At 36.6% G+C, this 20,747-nt stretch overlaps 1 protein-coding gene across 7 annotated transcripts in view; it reads right to left on the bottom strand.

The window, feature by feature from the left end:
* The window catches only part of LOC122811493 (circularly permutated Ras protein 1-like), a 1,239,209-nt gene that overhangs the window by 23,524 nt on the left and 1,194,938 nt on the right, over positions 1 to 20,747 (bottom strand). For all 7 annotated transcript variants that reach the window (XM_044083365.1, XM_044083368.1, XM_044083363.1 and 4 more), the window contains one exon: positions 19,730 to 19,792. In XM_044083365.1, coding sequence (XP_043939300.1) covers positions 19,730 to 19,792 — 63 coding nt within the window. The remainder of the gene's footprint in view (positions 1 to 19,729; positions 19,793 to 20,747) is intronic.

Genomic DNA, 20,747 nt, shown 5'->3' with positions numbered 1-20,747 from the left:
GAGATACGTTAAGCTGATGTAGAAAAAACAAAGAGGTTAAGAGGATTTATAAAATATTATTTGAAATCAGAGAGTCTCATATTAGTTGGCAATGTGTAGGACTTCACTTATGGTGGTCTATAGTTTTGGTCCGGGTATCACTGAAGAAGGCAAAGTTGCCGAAACCAGTCTGATTTTTATGGTGTTGCCACAATAAAAGAAGGTTGGACTTGCTTGCATGGTGCAGGCTTTGTTTTTTGAGTAATACTGAGGATTTCTGGCCTCTGCACCAGCCTTACCTGCGGGGGAGTGTTTTTGGACTTGGTCTATAGTTTTGGGCACATGGACAGATTTTGTTGTTAAGAAAGTGACTTTTTAGAGTGAGTTTGAAGGTTTTTAAGGAATCAATTTGTGTAAAAGAGGGGGGTAGGGCATTCCATAATTTTGCTATGGAGTGGGGAGTACAAGATTTGTACTGCTCTCTTATTTGGTTTGGATATGCTTAGATGTTGTTTATTAGTATACCGAAGATTTGGGGTGGGGATGTAGGATAGAACGAAGTGAGGGGCAGATATCTGGGGTGAATATCAGTTTATGAGCGAAAGTTAGTTGGGTGTAATGAAGGTAGTGAGGGAACTCCAACCAATTTAATTATTTTATGGCCTGGCAGTGGTATGTGTGCTTTGGTAGACCAGAGGCAAATTTTCCAATTTTGTAATAGCATGATTGAAGTTTATTGCTTAGAGATGTGTGAAGGTTGGCACAGATGGGGGAACCATACGGAAGGGAGTATGAGAGTATTAGCTAGTTTTAATTTTGTGGGTTTATCCATGTACTGTTTCTGTCTATATAGTTTTCCTAGCTTAAAGCGAGTTTTTAATGACTTTCCCTATTACAAATATTTTGGGGATGGAGTGACAGAATCATCTGTGGTATGTGTGATTGATGCACTTAGTATCTCCTCACTAGGTAATTTTTTGTAGTTCAAGCTGATATTCTCTCAAATCTTTCTTGAACATATCTCTAGACATCTCCGTGGACATCTCTCTGGTACCTCTCTAGTTACTACTACATACTTCAAATTGTCTTAGACAAAAATCACTTTCTTGCACAATCACTTTAAGACATTAATTCTGGACAAATGTTGCCCTTTTCCTTTGAGCACTTTGCCATCTAATGTTTTAACAGAAAATTACCTTGGCTGCTTATGGTTTCTCCAAATATTTGATAAGCCTTTGTCATGACCGATTCTATCTTAGTTTCTCCTGAATCTGATTTTGATTCCTCAGAAGTAATCAAAGAAAGAGACATTGTCTCCTTTCATCTAAAACTCATCAGTAGCTAAACCCGTGAGAGACCAAAACATTACTGCTCAGTATACCTGCTATATGCATGTGATTCCCTAGCTTATATCTTGCCCTCAACCTTTTGAAGATGTAAAATATTCTTTGTAAACACAGTAGTGTTTTATACATTTTCTTGAATGTATTCATAATGTTATATTAACACACTACTTACACCTCTTTCCCACAAACATATTTATGAAACATCTTGCAGCTACATAGCACTTTTAGTAGCTCTTTCTCATAGTGAGCATGCCTTTTTAATGGTCAGTAAATGCTCTTGAACCAAAAGAAACTGTTTATTCGCTTGCAAAAATCACTGCACTAGTTCTAATTTGACTCACACAAACGTAATACAACCAGCTTATTTACATTAAAACACTATGGGTGCTCTGGTCACTAAATGCTCAATCAATTCAAAATTTTTTCTTGAGCTTCACTCTAGTACACTTCAACATCTTGTTCCATTTCCTTCATGGCAACTTTATTTCATACATATTCAAATAAAATTAGAAAAATACATTATCAGAAATCTCATAAGCACTTTATCATATGCTTGAAGTGACAGTAGCACAGCTCAGATTTTCATATCATGTGGTTATAAGCTTTTAAAGTTAAATCATGGCCTGAATATCTCAGTTCTTAAACTGTTTTTTTTACACTTGCATTTGTTCAATGTGAGATCTAACTCTATTCAGAACATGAATCACTCTCTTGTCAACCTCCTCCAGTTGCACATATCCAGTATATCATTAATAATTTTAGCAACCTTCAAACCTTCAGTCATCTGTGCAGCTCAGAAGCACATCAGGTACTAATAAAATACCAAATGGAAGTCTGACGAATATACATATCTTCTTACATGTGTACAAATGTACAGATTTTGGAACATTCCATATCCAATGTCATTTGCATAAATCCAGGATTAGCATCAAATACTGAGAGATACCACATGCTTGGATTCATTTTCTAGTTTAGTCTAGTTTCTATGCTTAACATACAAGGCCATGTCAAACCCAGAGCTGTTGGACATGCTACACTTAAAGAAATCCCAATCCCTCAGAACCACATGCTCCAAGGATCTAAACCTTGTCATCACAATGAACAAAACACGCTGGAGTGATAGGTTCCTGACCCAGAGACTCCCCAGACTCTGGAATAGACTGCCCATACATGTCAAGCAGAGCACCTCTTTGGCCCTCTTCAAAAGGAACCTTGACGATTGGATGGGAGATAGGAAATTCACCTCGGGGATCACATTAGTCACCCTGCTAGACAGGGGTCCAGGGAAGTAAATGTTGGAAGAAATAGTCAGGGAATTGTTATGGCCAGGCCTGTATAGGCCCTAGGGCCGACAGCCTAGTACTAACCTATGAACCTAGTATTGACACTGCAGTGCAGTATAAAGGGGGTGATGCACTCCTAAGTGTACTGTCCTTCAGATGAGATGTCAAATCAAGGTGGCATTTTCCAGATTTGGTTCAGGTAGAGGTAAAAGTTCACATGGCACTTATTCAGAAAGAGTAGAGATGCTTTATTTATGTATTATTTTTTCATTTCCTACATAAACATACTTTCAATATTATTAACATGCAGGTTCATAGGTGTGTACTAGGCTAATGGCCCTGGGGCCTTTACAAGCCTAGCCCTAGGATTGCCCTGGTCACATAACTTTAGTTCCCAGTGCCTCTGTCAAGAAGAGCCATCCTTGGAGTGAATTTTCTATTTCCTATCCATTCATCAAGATTTCTCTTGAAGAGGGTCAGTGAGGTGCTCTGCTTAACATGTATGGGAAGTCTATTCCATAGCATGGGCAGTCTCTGGGTTATGAATCTGTCCCTCCAGTAAGTTCTGTTGATTGTGGTAATGAGGTTGAGGTCTCTCGAGTTTGTGGTGCGGAGGGATTGAGATTTCTTTAGATGTAGCATTTCTAACAGATCTAGGTCAGACATGGCTTTGTAAGTTAAGTAGAGATTGCCTCTAAGTAGGCGATATGAGACAGAGAATAGTTGGATTTTTTTGAGTCTGTCCATATAGGACAAGTGATTAAGGCCTAGGATCCTCTTGGTGAGGTATGTTTGCGGCCTCTCCAGTTGTTGCAGGTGTCTAGTGAGGTACATGCCAAATGGGGCATTGTACTCTATGATTGGCCTAATGAGGGAGACAATGACCTCTTTCTTCCTGGATGGAAAACCCTTAGTAATGAGATGTGCCACACAGAAGGACTTTCTGACCACAGTGGCAATGTGGTGATCAAGAGAGAGGTTGCTGTCAACCTGTGCTCCTAGATCTCTTCTAACACCTTCTGCGTTCAGTTGACTACCATCAATTATTCTGCATCAGTTTACTCCTTCTGTTGTAGAGTTTGTTTATGGCAGGGGACCACCAGATTGGCTTCCTTTTTTTGGAGGAGAGCATCTTGGTACTATTGGGTATGGTGAGATCCATGCATTTGTGTACATGTTCATACAGTGTATTGTTGTATGATTTAGTAGTCATGCAACTATTCTCCATTTGCATGGGTGCAGTGAAGTTAGCCACCTCTGATTTTAGGAGCCCAGAGTTAGCTTTAGAGAAGTTTTTCATGGTGGTTACCTCTGCGGGGTGGGGTTGAGGATTTCCAAGGTGATTAGTTTGTGGTCGGATCTAACCAGGGAGGAGCTGACTATTGTTGAAGAGTAATGGTCGCCCATGTTATGTATTTTGTGAATGATGCATAATTTCTAATTTTACCCTCTCAATATATCTCATTTCTTTATTTAAAAGAATCTTTTCCATACGTTCCATCTCTACTGTATTACTTCTGTCATCATTTCTCCCATCTTGCACATTCCTTTCCTTTTTTATTCAGTTAACAATTCATTTTGCCTTCATCATATTTTACTTATTTTCTGGAAAATTACATTTATTTATTCCCTTCACTCTTTCAATGAGTATTTTTCCTGAATATTGTCTTATTTGTTCACTATTATTTTCATAAATTTTCTTTTCACGTTGATATAATCCATTTCTAATGTGTGTTCATGCCACTGTACTACTCATATTTTTTAATTTCTTACCTCATTGTCATATATCTATTTTTATATTATTCTTTATACTTAATCCACCACTATGACCTTCTTTCATAAAAAACTTCCACTGTACTATGATCGTATGGTGACATTTTATGTTTATATCGCCAATTAATGTTTTAAACCCTTTCTTCAGTTTTATTTGCTTTTTAATCCTATTATTGCCCTCATTGTCAAATTATCTTAAAATATGTTGTCTTTCTCCCCCCTTGTCATTTATAAAAAATATCAGACCTCAATATGTAATCAAATTCTGTCAATAATTCCCAAAACATACATATAATATTTATTAGACATTTGTTGACTGGGTTGGTCCATCTGGGACAAGGCCCTTTTTCAGTGGAGACCCGGGGAGAAAAGCTCCTAAGTAAATACACACAACACATACTACTACCAAGAGGATGTCTATACAGAGTTACCTAAGAATATATGTTGTAGCAGGTAATAAAGGTAAAATGCAGTGTAAAGGAATATAATAATAAATTATATACAGGCAGTGAGTAGAGGTTAAAGTGTAGAAATGAGTTTCAGGCATACTATTGCTGAAACGATTTACATCTGTACGAATCAAAGTATAGGGGCTGGTTGTTGGAAAAGGTTTAGCAGTGTTGAAGGGTAAGAGAATTAAGATGGAGGTTGAGTTTGATTCCTGTAGGAGATTGGCTGGCCTAGAGAGGGGTCAGTCAGGGAGGAGATTGCATAGGCATAGTTTATTTTTGCTAAAGTGATTTTTTTACAGCCTTTCTTAATAGTAGTTTGGGTCTAGTGTTTCAGATGTCAAATGGGAGTTTATTCCAGTTTTTACAGGGTAATAGCTATAAAGGTTTTTTCCTATGTTGAGCTTGGGTTTGAGTATGGACAGGAGACGTTGGTCAGAGCTCCGGACTTATCTTTTCCTAAATGAAGTCCTCCATACTTTACTTCCATGCATCCTCCCAAATCTTATTTTCTCTAGTTCTCATTAGTTACAATTAAAATCACTACAATTGCAATGTTCAAGGTAATACAAACTATTTAATTTCTTCAAAATAAAATCACTCTTTGCAGTATATGTGTATGCAGTGACTGCTATTACTCATATTAGTTTCTCACATATTCTTTTATCACATGTGCTCATCCTCACTGGAATTCCAGCTATAACATATATCACCTTAATGTTTGCTTTTTTTCACTCGCATTGCTATTCCTGAATAAGTGTCTTTATCCAGATTCCATATAATATTTTCCCTATGACCTTTCCTTGTAATTGCCTGTAATCCAGTATTCTTCTGACTTCCCATTTGCCCAGCAGCAGGTACAAGGAGCTCTTGTTAACATTTCAAGCAATATATTTACAGCGTCTGCGCTCTCAGTTTCCTGACCTAATGACTGCATAGCATAGTATCCTACCACATAAATCCACGAAATCGCCAATTTGTCAGCTGGTTATTTTTCTTCCATAAGCTCCACTATTGTGGAAATAATTCAGTTCTCCTTCTATCATAGCCACAATTTCTGCAGTTTTGTCAGCATTTTCATTCTTTGCAACAGCATTACTTTCAAACCTGCAACCACTGTGGCTTTTACTGCCTTGTTTTTTTTCCTCTCATCCCTCTAATAGCAACTCTCTGGTGCCATCTACTGAAAATGTTACAGGAATTTCCCTGGTGCACTGCCCAAGTTTCCCTATTTAATACAAATACCACTCGGATATCCCGCCTGAAAGAAAGTCATATGCCTGTTTGCGACTAACACATTTAAAAACTCTGAAATAAAACAAACAGCCAAGAAAAATAAACATGTTTCAAATTCATGAAGCAAATCATCACTTTACACATTTATCACAAATTCTTTTCATCACACTACAATTATGACAAATTAACCTATTGCACAAAGAGCTGCCATTTCAGTTATCTGAAACGTAATACTGAATTTTTATTCTGCTATTTGTACATAAACAATTTTTGACCCAACATTAACACCTGATGACATTAATAAATATGTAGTTTACACACAGAAGGCTTTAATTAGCATTTTTTTTCAGATTCTTTGCTTTGAATGCTTGGGCAGACATTGCCTTATAATCTGCCTTATACATACAGTAAGAACATAACATGTTAATTTATTTTGAGCTTCTCTTACATTTGTGAATGATTTTCTTGTTTCACATTCTTTGTCACATTCTTGTACAATGTTCACTCATTCATTACTTACTGTGCCCAAAATAAATAATATTAATGTCTTTCTTGTAAGGCAAGCATTCATTTTTGGGTGAAAAGTCCATCCTCATATTATCATGCCCATAGGGAATAATAAACACAAAATCTCTTGTCAAGCTCTGAGGCTAAGCTTAGACATAATGAAAAGCCATCCCCTTGACACTTCCAAACATAACTAACACCTACAACTGAGAACTGAAGCAAGCATCACCAAAAACTCTGCAAAATGTTCTCTCCATTGCTAAGTTCAAAAGAATCCTACAAACCAAAACAGGATCAATCAACTGCTCAAAACCAGCAGGAACGGTACTGGAAAATACCAAAAAGCCTGCACAAAGTGTCTTTGCCTTTATTAAAAATGCATAGTGCAATATTTCCACAAATTTTGACAAACAATTCCTGGGTGTATGGTTTGACCAGCTACTTAATTCCAATTGCCACACTGAAACCATTGACTATAGTATGCTCTTAAAGCTGATACTGGCCACCTGATTGACCAACATCCCTAGCTATGATGTCAGAATGGCCGTTGGCATTCATTGCTCACTCCTAAATTTGAGTATGCTCTTCCCATCATAATACTGACATAACTCCTCACAAAATACCATTTTTACAATTTATTGTACTAGGAAGCATCACTTCTTCAGTGTAGACAGGACTAACTGGCTGGCTATTATAACGAGAGGCAAACTAGTCCTAAATACTGCAACCCCTAACTAGTTATACCTAAACTACTGCTCATCTCTGACAGCCAAGCTTAACTCTAGAATATACCATCATTATTATAACATCATAATCCAGGCAGCCTAAGACTAATTAGGCGATCTTTTCATATTTTCTTTGCAGAAAAATCATTCCCAAAAAACAGCTCCAAGAAATTCAAGCAATTTTCTTAACAATACCAAGAGCCTGCAGCCATTCTTCAAATTTCAATGTCACATGGTCAGAACTAAATAAGTAAAATTGCAAATGCTTCCAGTGCAATGAATTGTCAGCTGTGCAATTTCCATCTCAGACTTCAAAGAAAGATAGATATTCAATGTGATGTGTTTCTCTCAAACTACTAAATTACTTGTGCCTCCAAATTATAGGCAGCATTAGTTCAGTAACTATTGCTCTAAATATTGTAAATATTGTTAACATTTTTTCTTCTACAGCTTTTATCTAGAGGTGAAGTTTCTAAATCCATTTTCCAAACACACTAACAAAATAAGTATAATTAGTGACCCATTTGTAATCCTGTGTTATCTACACCACATCTCTCAACCTTCTGTCTCCAAAAATGTGAAACAGTGCCTTTCACAATGTGAAACAAATGGGCAAAATGTAGACTTCTTACCTACAACTTCAGTTAGGAAGGACATAACTGGTAACTGTTCTTCAAACATACAAAATGTTTTGATGAGTTAATATGATTCAGTATTATTCACCACGGATACTTGTTAAAACATCTTAACGAGGTCCTTTTGATGTGGATCAGTGCAGAGTATATAATTTTTAAGACTCAAAATGAGAAACATTCCTTGTAATGATGTACGGTTGAGAGGTATATGATCCACACTGTCACTTCAATTCTGACTGATCAGTTACATTTTTTGTTATTTTGTATGCAAATCTTTTAGTTGTCTATACCATGATGGCTCAAATCATAGCTGAAAGGGGTCTGAAAACCAGTTCGCCTACCTGGTTAGCAAATTAAAATATATACATTTTTTACTAGATCGTTTACATAATTAACCTAATGCAGGATATTTTTTGGTTACCATACTTATAACTAGATCTCTTACATAACTTATTAACATTATGCTGCTTCAGGGCTCTTGTGAGTTTCACGGTTCATTTTCATTCATAAGAAGTTACCATTTTCTCATGTTTTACTCTACTATGAAACCTTACACATTTTTTAATCTTTAATTAACTCTTTTTAGCTGTCAGTAAGTTCACTTGCTTGACGGACATCAAGTCCTTATTTAAAGTTCAGATTGCATCTTACAGCAATTTGGTAATTTTGTACACCACACGTGATTCTGTCTTGTACTAACAAATTAAGCAACTCACTAAACTCAATCTTTGGCTCTGTAACAAGTATCAAAACTTTCCATGGACCTTGTGCATCAGTGAAAAACAGTAGATATATGGCAAATTGTCTTCTTAGCTGTCAGTAACAAAGTTTTGCCTCATCAATGCAGTCTGTCTCTGTGCTGAAATTCATAAATATCATGTACTTTAAGTGATTCCTTCCCTACAGAATGCAGAACAGTGACATCATGCCTTCTCAGACTTCAGTTATTTACCTCATTTAACAAAAACATAAGTTTCAATTTCTTGTACAAATTGCTCAAAGACAAATATTTCTTTGAGTCAGTAATTGCTCCGGATATGAGTTTGCGTGCGTGTGTGTGTGTAGATATATATATATATATATATATACATATATATATATATATATATATATATATATATATATATATATATATATATATGTATATATATATATATATATATATATATATATATATATATATAAATATATATATATATATAAATATATATATATATATATATATACATATATATATACATACATATAATATATATATATATATATATATATATATATATACATACATATAATATATATATATATATATATATATATATATACATACACACACACACACACATATATATATATATATATATATTATATATAGAGAGAGAGAGAGAGAATGTATGTATGAGTATATCGCTATTAATCTAAGATTCTTTTTATCTAAAAACAAAAATACCTAAAAATGTATTCTAAAATAAATTTAGCTAAATAACATGTCAGCAAATACTTTCTTTTTCAGGGACAAACCCCCTGTAATCCCATGTGGGGGACTTCATCCCCCACATCTTGCTTATTTAAATACGTTAATTCCATGGGTGTACATCCACACAGAAAAGAGAATATGTCACACAAAGTGAATCACTGTTGGTACACAAACATTAATTTTTAGACATGGGGGTACAGTGTGTGGGTGGGCATTAACAAGGTACAAACCATATACTAGACTAATCTGTCTTCCAACTCCTACTATCCTAACACATTTAGCTACCCAGGTATTAATTCTCTACAGCCTGATAAAATCTCAGACACATCTGTCTCTCCAGCTTGTTTTATTTGTGTTGCTAAGTTTAGATCCCCAGATCAGGTGACCCTCATGCTATTTAACTTGCGGATGTGTAGCAGCTCCACCAGAGCTGAATTTGTGAGTGCCCTGTAGGTTAGGCATAGATCACTCCTTAAAGTTGGTACAAAACAGAGTAAAGGGATAGGGCCTTTAGTCTATCCACATAGGACATGCTGTTTGCACCCTGTAATTTCTTTGTGAAGAACTGCTGAGGTCGGTCCAGCTGCTAGTCAAATGCATGACAAATGGTGCACTGTACTCAATTATTGGTGCAATAAGGTCTGAGTACAGTGAGACAATAATTTCCTTGGATCTGTATTCCATACCTTTATTTATAAGTTGTGCTACATAGCAGGCCTTCCTCACCACTGCAGACACATGGCAGTCAAAGTTTAGGCTTCTATCTATCTGTGTACTTAGATCTCTCACCTTTGAGTTTACTCTTAGGGGTGTGCTATTGTTGTCGTAATTTGCAGGGGTATTTGACTTCCCAAAGGGTATGATATAATGCTTTGTTCACATTAATTTTAGGCCATGGTTTTGGCACCAATTCTTTGTATGATCCAGACCCTCCTGAATGATATCTGCATTATTGGGGAATTCAGTAACTGTCCCCAGCTTGCCATCGTTTGCAAACTTTGTCATCCAGAGACCTTTCACATTAGCCTTGACTTCACAGAAGTATATTCTGAATAGGCGTGGTCTCAGCTCTGAGTACTGTGGGACACCACCTGTAACTGGCTGCTTGCCTGCCCACAGGCCAATTGGCTATCCATCTGGTGACATAGGGATTTATGCCAAGTTGTGAGAGTTTACTTATAATACTTGAGTGGGGAATTGTGTCAAATGCCTTGGTCAGGTTTAGGTAGGCAATATGCACTGTTTTACCATCATCCATGGCCTTCATGACTTTCTCAAAGAAATCCACCAGATTCAGTAGGTATGACCTGCCCTTGACAAAGCCAATTTGGGTCAGGTCCTGTTTTTTTGAGGTTTCCTACATCATTATTTAAAAGGTCCATGATAATTCTTTCCATGGCCTTACATATAAGAATAGTCAAACACATGGGTCTTTTAATTTCCCAGGTCAGTAGATGGTCCCCCTTTATGCAGTTAGATGATTGTTGCTGTCCTCCACTCTGCTGGGACAAAAACAGTCAGAAGCGGTGGTTACATGGAGATCCTCATGGCCTTGGTAAGTCCTGATTTAAGCTGTTTAAGAGGTAACCTGGTATATCATCAGGCCCTACTGAAGCAGTGTTTTTAGCTTTAGAGAGCACAGTGTCAACCTGTTTTTGGTGATAACTGGTGGTGGACTGGTGAAGAGCGCTTCTTGGGGAGGTAAAATTTGAGCTGAATTTGTTGGCCAACAGATTTGCTGTGTCTTCCGGCTGAGTACAGTTGATGCCATCAACAACTAATTCAGTGCATTGTTGGGTGCCTTATGGTTATCCTTAGCTTTGGAGGCTATTTTTTACCTCAAAGTCTGCTTTCAGAGACTTGACTAGTTCCCTGATTTGCTTGTTTAGACTAAACTTGACTTGTGCCCCTGTTTTTGCCAACCTCGTCATGCTTGAGTGGGAATCTGAATATGTTTTCTCTAGTGATTTTTACAAGAATATGGTTTTGTACACCAGATGTTTGGATGATTTATTTATATTGTGGAAAGGACCTGCTGATGAAATCGAGAAATTTATTGAATATATCAACAGTACGACCAACTTCTTAAAATTCACGTACAGAATAGAATACGAAGTGATCCCTTATTTGGACACTTTTGTTAGTACCGATGGTAAAGGTTTTAATTCCAAAATATATAGGAAGGAGACCTTCTCAAATGATTATTTAGATTATGGAAGTAATCATCCTTCACACATTTTTAAAAAACGTGTTTAAAGGACAATGTATACGTGCAGCACGTATGTCTTCCAGTAGGGACATTATGGAAAAGGAACTTGACACTATTTACCATATGTTCATGAATAGAGGATATCCAAAAGCTATGTTAGTTCAAACCCTTAATTATGTTAAGAAAGAATGGGGGAATAAATATCCACCCCTATTAGGGAAGTTTTTTGTTGCCCCCAATAAAATTGATTTGTATAAGGGTACCAATGTTTGTGTAATTAGGTTTAATCCTTATACGAATTTAGTTAAAGAAATTTTGTATAGACATTGGGACATTTTGACCACCTCTGACAATATTAGTAGTATTATAGGTAATCATCCTAAATGTGTTTTCAAAACATCAGCCAATTTGAAAAACTTGTTAGAATATAATAAAGGAGAGAATATGTCTGGGAATTATAATAAAGGTACTATGAGATGTGGTTCGTGCAGTCAATGCAAATATATTAACGGTAGCAAGGTGATAAGGTTAAATAATATGACTAGGACTAATGTATATAGTAAAAATGGGAATTGTAACACTATGAGAGTGGTTTATTTGGCTACCTGTATAACCTGCTCGGCATACTACATCGGAAAAATGGAAAGGAAGCTCAAAACTAGAATCTATGAGCATTTGTACAAGATAAAAAGGAAGGACCTTAATAATGCTTTAAGTAAACATATTATGGAGAGAGGTCCTGTACACTCCTTTATATTTACTATTATTGATCACACTGATGTTTTAGTGAGAGGAGGAAATTGGAAAGCATATTTAGCTATGTTGGAGAGTAAGTGGCAAATTTTATGTGATGCCACCACAAGTCCAGGGTTGAATGATTGTATAAGTATCAAGCCCTTTTTATTACTGGATTAATTTGTATTTATTTCAACTTATACTCTATATTATGTACCAGGAATAGTTAGCAATTGGGATATGTAGTTGTTCTCATGTATATTTATTCTCATATATATCAATTTTATACATATTATTCATCTATCATCAATTGTTAGCATATTTATATGTGACTTATACATTAGTTATATCAGTTTTTATTCTGTTGACATTTTTTATACAAAATTTTTTTACATAATTAGTTATTTATATGATTACTATACATTTATAGATTTTGTATAGTTATGGATTTTATATTTGGGACAGCTGTTGTCACGATGGTTTTAACAGCAATTTATGTGTGGATATGTTGCATCAAATGTTAATGGCTCTTTAAGAAGAAAAAAGAAAGAAAAACGTTTTTGGCGCCAAACAGTTTTTAAAATGAGAGGATCTTGTCTGGTTAATTGGTTCTGAGGAAGTCTGCCTGTTTGCAGATGAAAGCACTAAACCTGTCTGTACTTTTAGAGTTCTCTGGGATTTTTGGTCATTAAATTCTTCATTTTATATTCCTTGTTCGAGCTGTGGTTTTTCCGTGTTGGGTCTTCACATCGGGATTTGGTTCATTAGTTATTGCTGTGTTTGGAGAGTTATATAAGAATAGTCAAACACATGGGTCTTTTAATTTCCCAGGTCAGTAGATGGTCCCCCTTTATGCAGTTAGATGATTGTTGCTGTCCTCCACTCTGCTGGGACAAAAACAGTCAGAAGCGGTGGTTACATGGAGATCCTCATGGCCCTGATAAGTCCTGATTTAAGCTGTTTAAGAGGTAACCTGGTATATCATCAGGCCCTACTGAAGCAGTGTTTTTAGCTTTAGAGAGCACAGTGTCAACCTGTTTTTGGTGATAACTGGTGGTGGACTGGTGAAGAGTGCTTCTTGGGGAGGTAAAATTTGAGCTGAATTTGTTGGCCAACAGATTTGCTGTGTCTTTCGGCTGAGTACAGTTGATGTCATCAACAACTAATTCAGTGCATTGTTGGGTGCCTTATGGTTATCCTTAGCTTTGGAGGCTATTTTTTACCTCAAAGTCTGCTTTCAGAGACTTGACTAGTTCCCTGATTTACTTGTTTAGACTAAACTTGACTTGTGCCCCTGTTTTTGCCAACCTCGTCATGCTTGAGTGGGAATCTGAATATGTTTTCTCTAGTGATTTTTACAAGAATATGGTTTTGTACACCAGATGTTTGGATGATTTATTTATATTGTGGAAAGGACCTGCTGATGAAATCGAGAAATTTATTGAATATATCAACAGTACGACCAACTTCTTAAAATTCACGTACAGAATAGAATACGAAGTGATCCCTTATTTGGACACTTTTGTTAGTACCGATGGTAAAGGTTTTAATTCCAAAACATATAGGAAGGAGACCTTCTCAAATGATTATTTAGATTATGGAAGTAATCATCCTTCACACATTTTTAAAAAACGTGTTTAAAGGACAATGTATACGTGCAGCACGTATGTCTTCCAGTAGGGACATTATGGAAAAGGAACTTGACACTATTTACCATATGTTCATGAATAGAGGATATCCAAAAGCTATGTTAGTTCAAACCCTTAATTATGTTAAGAAAGAATGGGGGAATAAATATCCACCCCTATTAGGGAAGTTTTTTGTTGCCCCCAATAAAATTGATTTGTATAAGGGTACCAATGTTTGTGTAATTAGGTTTAATCCTTATAATTTAGTTAAAGAAATTTTGTATAGACATTGGGACATTTTGACCACCTCTGACAATATTAGTAGTATTATAGGTAATCATCCTAAATGTGTTTTCAAAACATCAGCCAATTTGAAAAACTTGTTAGAATATAATAAAGGAGAGAATATGTCTGGGAATTATAATAAAGGTACTATGAGATGTGGTTCGTGCAGTCAATGCAAATATATTAACGGTAGCAAGGTGATAAGGTTAAATAATATGACTAGGACTAATGTATATAGTAAAAATGGGAATTGTAACACTATGAGAGTGGTTTATTTGGCTACCTGTATAACCTGCTCGGCATACTACATCGGAAAAATGGAAAGGAAGCTCAAAACTAGAATCTATGAGCATTTGTACAAGATAAAAAGGAAGGACCTTAATAATGCTTTAAGTAAACATATTATGGAGAGAGGTCCTGTACACTCCTTTATATTTACTATTATTGATCACACTGATGTTTTAGTGAGAGGAGGAAATTGGAAAGCATATTTAGCTATGTTGGAGAGTAAGTGGCAAATTTTATGTGATGCCACCACAAGTCCAGGGTTGAATGATTGTATAAGTATCAAGCCCTTTTTATTACTGGATTAATTTGTATTTATTTCAACTTATACTCTATATTATGTACCAGGAATAGTTAGCAATTGGGATATGTAGTTGTTCTCATGTATATTTATTCTCATATATATCAATTTTATACATATTATTCATCTATCATCAATTGTTAGCATATTTATATGTGACTTATACATTTAGTTATATCAGTTTTTATTTTGTTGACATTTTTTATACAATAAATTTTTTACACAATCAGTTATTTATATGATTACTATACATTTATAGATTTTGTACAGATTTTGTATAGTTATGGATTTTATATTTGGGACAGCTGTTGTCACGATGGTTTTAACAGCAATTTATGTGTGGATATGTTGCATCAAATGTCAATGGCTCTTTAAGAAGAAAAAAGAAAGAAAAAAGTTTTTGGCGCCAAACAGTTTTTAAAATGAGAGGATCTTGTCTGGTTAATTGGTTCTGAGGAAGTCTGCCTGTTTGCAGATGAAAGCACTAAACCTGTCTGTACTTTTAGAGTTCTCTGGGATTTTTGGTCATTAAATTCTTCATTTTATATTCCTTGTTCGAGCTGTGGTTTTTCCGTGTTGGGTCTTCACATCGGGATTTGGTTCATTAGTTATTGCTGTATTTGGAGAGTTATATAAGAATAGTCAAACACATGGGTCTTTTAATTTCCCAGGTCAGTAGATGGTCCCCCTTTATGCAGTTAGATGATTGTTGCTGTCCTCCACTCTGCTGGGACAAAAACAGTCAGAAGCGGTGGTTACATGGAGATCCTCATGGCCCTGGTAAGTCCTGATTTAAGCTGTTTAAGAGGTAACCTGGTATATCATCAGGCCCTACTGAAGCAGTGTTTTTAGCTTTAGAGAGCACAGTGTCAACCTGTTTTTGGTGATAACTGGTGGTGGACTGGTGAAGAGTGCTTCTTGGGGAGGTAAAATTTGAGCTGAATTTGTTGGCCAACAGATTTGCTGTGTCTTCCGGCTGAGTACAGTTGATGCCATCAACAACTAATTCAGTGCATTATTGGGTGCCTTATGGTTATCCTTAGCTTTGGAGGCTATTTTTTACCTCAAAGTCTGCTTTCAGAGACTTGACTAGTTCCCTGATTTGCTTGTTTAGACTAATGAGGGACTTTCTGCTCTGTATTGCACATTCCCTCTTGCCTTGACAGGATTTTCTTTTTTTTGTTGTACAACCTATTAAAAACAGGGCTCAACCAGGGTGGCTTGTTTTAGTGGTTTGGCTCGGGTATATTTTGGTCTGGTACTACTGTTCCTATGCAGTTGTTTATATAGTCATACAGGGCTTTTGTGTACACCTCTGCATAGGTTTCTGTGATTTTTGGATTTGGGGGAGCTTGGAAACTAGCTATGACATCCCTTAGAAGGGGGTAATTTACCTTAGAGAAGTTCTTAAAGTTTCTGGGGTTAGGTAGAAGGACCAATTTTACCTTTATTTCAAGGGATACCACTTTGTGATCTGATGTTATCAGTGAAGATATCGCACGGGGAGGGGGGGGTGAAGCACACTCCCTTATTTGTAAGTACTAGATCTAGAACACTCTACCTGGAAAGAATCATGCTTTTTGGAGGCTCAGGAAGTAGTCATTTTGAGGACTACTTCCTGAGCCTCCAAAAAGCGCGATTCTTTCCAGGTAGAGTGTTCTTCCCTCCTGAAAATTATACCCACCCTGTGGGCTACAGTCTAGGAGCAGTAGGTTTCCCTCCCTTATACGTTCTTTCCAAGTACTAGATCTAGGATATTTTTCCCCTAGTGGGAGTGCAAATTAACTGGTCCAGGGCATTTGAATTTAGAAAGTCAAGAAATCTTTGGGCCTGCATGTTACTGGTCATGTATGCCTCCCAGTTAATGGCAGGGTAGTTAAAATCATCCATGAGTATAGCATTGGGCCAGATGATGACCGATTCTAGTAACTTCAGGTATGATGTATGGGTTTTCTGTTGAGGCACCTGTAGCTAGCAAGAATATGGTAATGGATTTTCCCATGGTTAGTTGGACATGGAGTAGCTCAAGCATGTCATATTGTTTGACCAACCTTGAGGTATGCTTATCCTTTATGTAACTAGATACACCTCCACCTTTTGCTCTTTCATGTGCAGTGGGTGATCAGAACTATGACAGGCATTATAGCCATGCACTGCCAGAGTGCTTTCTGTTGCTTTGAACCATGTTACAGTAACTGCACAGACATCAGCATTCTCCATGGTTAGGAGAGCTTCCAGGGAGTGCAGTTTCTTCTTGAGAATCCTAGCATCAAGCAGTATCACCTTTAGCTTGCCCCGAGTAGCTTTTGTTATGTTGGAAGGTTTGTCTTTTGGGCAATGCCTAAAAAATGCATTATAGGGGTGGATAATGGTTTGGCCAATATCCAAAAGCCTAGAGGTGACAGGAGAAAACCCTCCCTGGCAAAGCAGCATGGCCTATGAACCATGTCCTCCCAGGCTGACAAGTATTAGACCCTTTTGGAATAATACCAGTAGCCAAGACATTTGTTAAAGTCACTGATTTTTGGCTGGTATTCTGGCGTCATCCTTGGAGATGGTACAATGCTGCTCAATGCTACGCTCATACTTGCCTGTGACCCGTATTTGGACAGCTCATGTCTCTCTTCATATAGTCCAAAGAGGTACATCTCAGGTCATTCATGCCCACATGAACTATGAATGAATCAGACTGGTACTTAGGGATAAGTAATGTGAGTGCTTGTGTCATCTGGTAAATCCTGGCCCCTAACAGGCAACTAGCTGTAACCTTCCATTTATCCATCCTGGTAAGAGGGACATCAGTGTGTCTCACAATGGAATTTCCTATGACCAGAATATTGGGTTGTGGAGTGTTTTGCCTTATGGGCTTGGTAGATGAGACACAATGAGATGTGGTTTTATGTCTTGTGATGAGAACTGTCTTGTTTGTGTGCATGTACAATTTCTGAGGACTGCGTCTGTGAGCCCTTTAAAATTTAGATAAATTATATGTGAGCATCTCTGCATATGTGGGTCTGTGTGTGTGTGTGTGTGGTCTTTTGTGGGTGCAGTGAGTGATGTGTGTGAGTCACTGACAACCTTTTTCTTGCCTTTTGTGTCTGTATGCGAGAGTCTAGCCACCAGTGTTAATGTGTAACTGCACCACTCACATACTGTATTTGTCTGGTTGAGAATTAAGCAGATGTCAGTATACATAAGGCAGTTGTTACATTGATTCAAGATGTCCATGTCTACCAAGCTGGATGCAGAGATGGAAAGTGCCCATCCATGGTTGCACATTCTAATGTGTACTTGCAAAGGATAGGACTGGAGGGTGTTTGTAACCAGATGAGGGAAGAGGTGCATAATCGGTGTCCATAAGTGTTTACTAGGCTAATGACCACAAGGGCCTTTTTAAGCCCAGCCATGCATCCCAAATATCTCACAAGTTCTGATACCCTTGATAAGTGCAAGCATGGGCCTGGGAGATGAACCATTTACAGGTTACCTCTGTCCATTAGAAATATAGGTGCCAAACCAGGGATGAAATCTGCAGCTAACCTAACCATGCACTGCGCATTAACTTGCTGATAACAGGAATAATCAGGAGATCTGTAATACTATATTCATACAGGAGGTCTGTAATACTATATTCATACAGCAGATCTGTAATACTATATTCGTACAGGAGGTCTGTAATACTATATTCGTACAGGAGATCTGTAATACTATATTCGTACAGGAGGTCTGTAATACTATATTCATACAGGTCATCTGTAATACTATATTCATACAGGAGGTCTGTAATACTATATTCATACAGGAGGTCTGTAATACTATATTCATACAGGAGGTCTGTAATACTATATTCATACAGGAGGTCTGTAATACTATATTCATATAGAAGGTCTGTAATACTATATTCATACAGGAGATCTGTAATACTATATTCATACAGGAGATCTGTAATACTATATTCATACAGGAGGTCTGTAATACTATATTCATACAGGAGGTCTGTAATACTATATTCATACAGGAGATCTGTAATACTATATTCATACAAGAGGTCTGTAATACTATATTCATAATACTATATTCATACAGGAGGTCTGTAATACTATATTCATACAGTAGGTCTGTAATACTATATTCATACAGGAGATCTGTAATACTATATTCATACAGGAGATCTGTAATACTATATTCATACAGGAGATCTGGAATACTGTATTCAAACAGGAGATCTGGAATACTATATTCATACAGGAGATCTGGAATACTGTATTCAAACAGGAGATCTGGAATACTATATTCATACAGGAGATCTGGAATACTATATTCATACAGGAGATCTGGAATACTATATTCATACAGGAGGTCTGTAATACTATATTCGTACATGAGGTCTGTAATACTATATTCGTACAGGAGGTCTGTAATACTATATTCGTACAGGAGATCTGTAATACTATATTCATGCAGGAGATCTGTAATACTGTATTCATACAGGAGATCTGTAATACTATATTCATACAGGAGGTCTGTAATACTATATTCATACAGGTCGTCTGTAATACTATATCCATACAGGAGATCTGAAATACTATATTCATACAGGAGATCTGGAATACTATATTCATACAGGAGATCTGGAATACTATATTCATACAGGAGATCTGTAATACTATATTCATACAGGAGGTCTGTAATACTATATTCATACAGGAGGTCTGTAATACTATATTCATACAAAGGGAAATGTCTGTAGTTCCCTTTTTTATGTTTAGAATTTGACACAATTTCTTTTTCTCACTGTGTAACCAGACATGTTGTGTAATAAATGTATACACTATAAAAAACAAAGCACTGAACATAGGTAAGCAAAAAGAATAATTACCTTACGAATGTGTTTATTGGAATGTTCTGATGACTCATAAAGATGGTCACTTGAGGTGACAGTCTGAAATAAAAGCATACAAACACTCTGTTAATTGACTGCTGTTTCTTCACTTCAGCGTCACATAACAATGCTGTTGGGAGCAGTAGATATTTTACAGAATATACATACTTTTTCATCCACTGAAGATGACAAGCACAAAAAAGATTTCTGTTCAATATAAATGGGAGTCACAAATCCATCTTCAGCAATGTGATGCAGCTGCCTGCTGTAAAATGGACATAAAATTTCATGGGAATCAGACATGGTGGGACTAAAACTTAGGAGAGGTTAAGGCCATATGTAGTAGATTGAAAAATGCTTTACACCATGCTTTCAAATGAAATCCACAAGGAAACTTTAAAGTGGAAGGACAGCTGTGACATGGAGGTGAACACTTGATGCATATCTGAAATCAGATCACATGTCATGTGGAGAACTGACCAGAGCAGCATAAAACAGAGAAAGATGGTGGATCACATGTCATGTGGAGAACTGACCAGAGCAGCATAAAACAGAGAAAGATGGTGACGTAGCAAAGGCCAATGATCTGACCAGACTCAAAAGGAATAATAAGGAAAACAAAGTTTTGAGCACATTTCCTACAAAAAAGCAAAACAATTTTGTAATTGAACCTTTCTAATGTGCATCAGGGTATAGAAGAGGGAAGGAGTTTACCATCTGCCAATGATCACTGTGTTGGTAGAAATTTCCCTTTATGTTACTATTATCTCATGACAGTCTAGCTAATAAATGTAATGCAGAGGACACAATCCCCTGCATGGTGGACAGCTCCATTTTCAGCAAAGATACGTGTCGGAACATTTTTATTGGTTTGATGTAGCATAAGCTTTTGCACTTTTTTTTAATTTCTCCAAGTCTTTTGGGTTTCTAAAACCATGACAGGAATAGACCTCATTCCCAACTCAAAGTACTATTAAATTTCAGGAAATTAGTATTGTTTCAGTCTTTGATGGCA

This window comes from Protopterus annectens, chromosome 9.part0 (genome assembly GCF_019279795.1).
Source record: "Protopterus annectens isolate FY-2018-M chromosome 9.part0, PAN1.0, whole genome shotgun sequence".
Classification (NCBI taxonomy): Eukaryota; Metazoa; Chordata; order Ceratodontiformes; family Protopteridae; genus Protopterus; species Protopterus annectens.
Note: the sequence above shows the minus strand (reverse complement) of the source record. Positions and strands in the feature narration are given on the sequence as shown.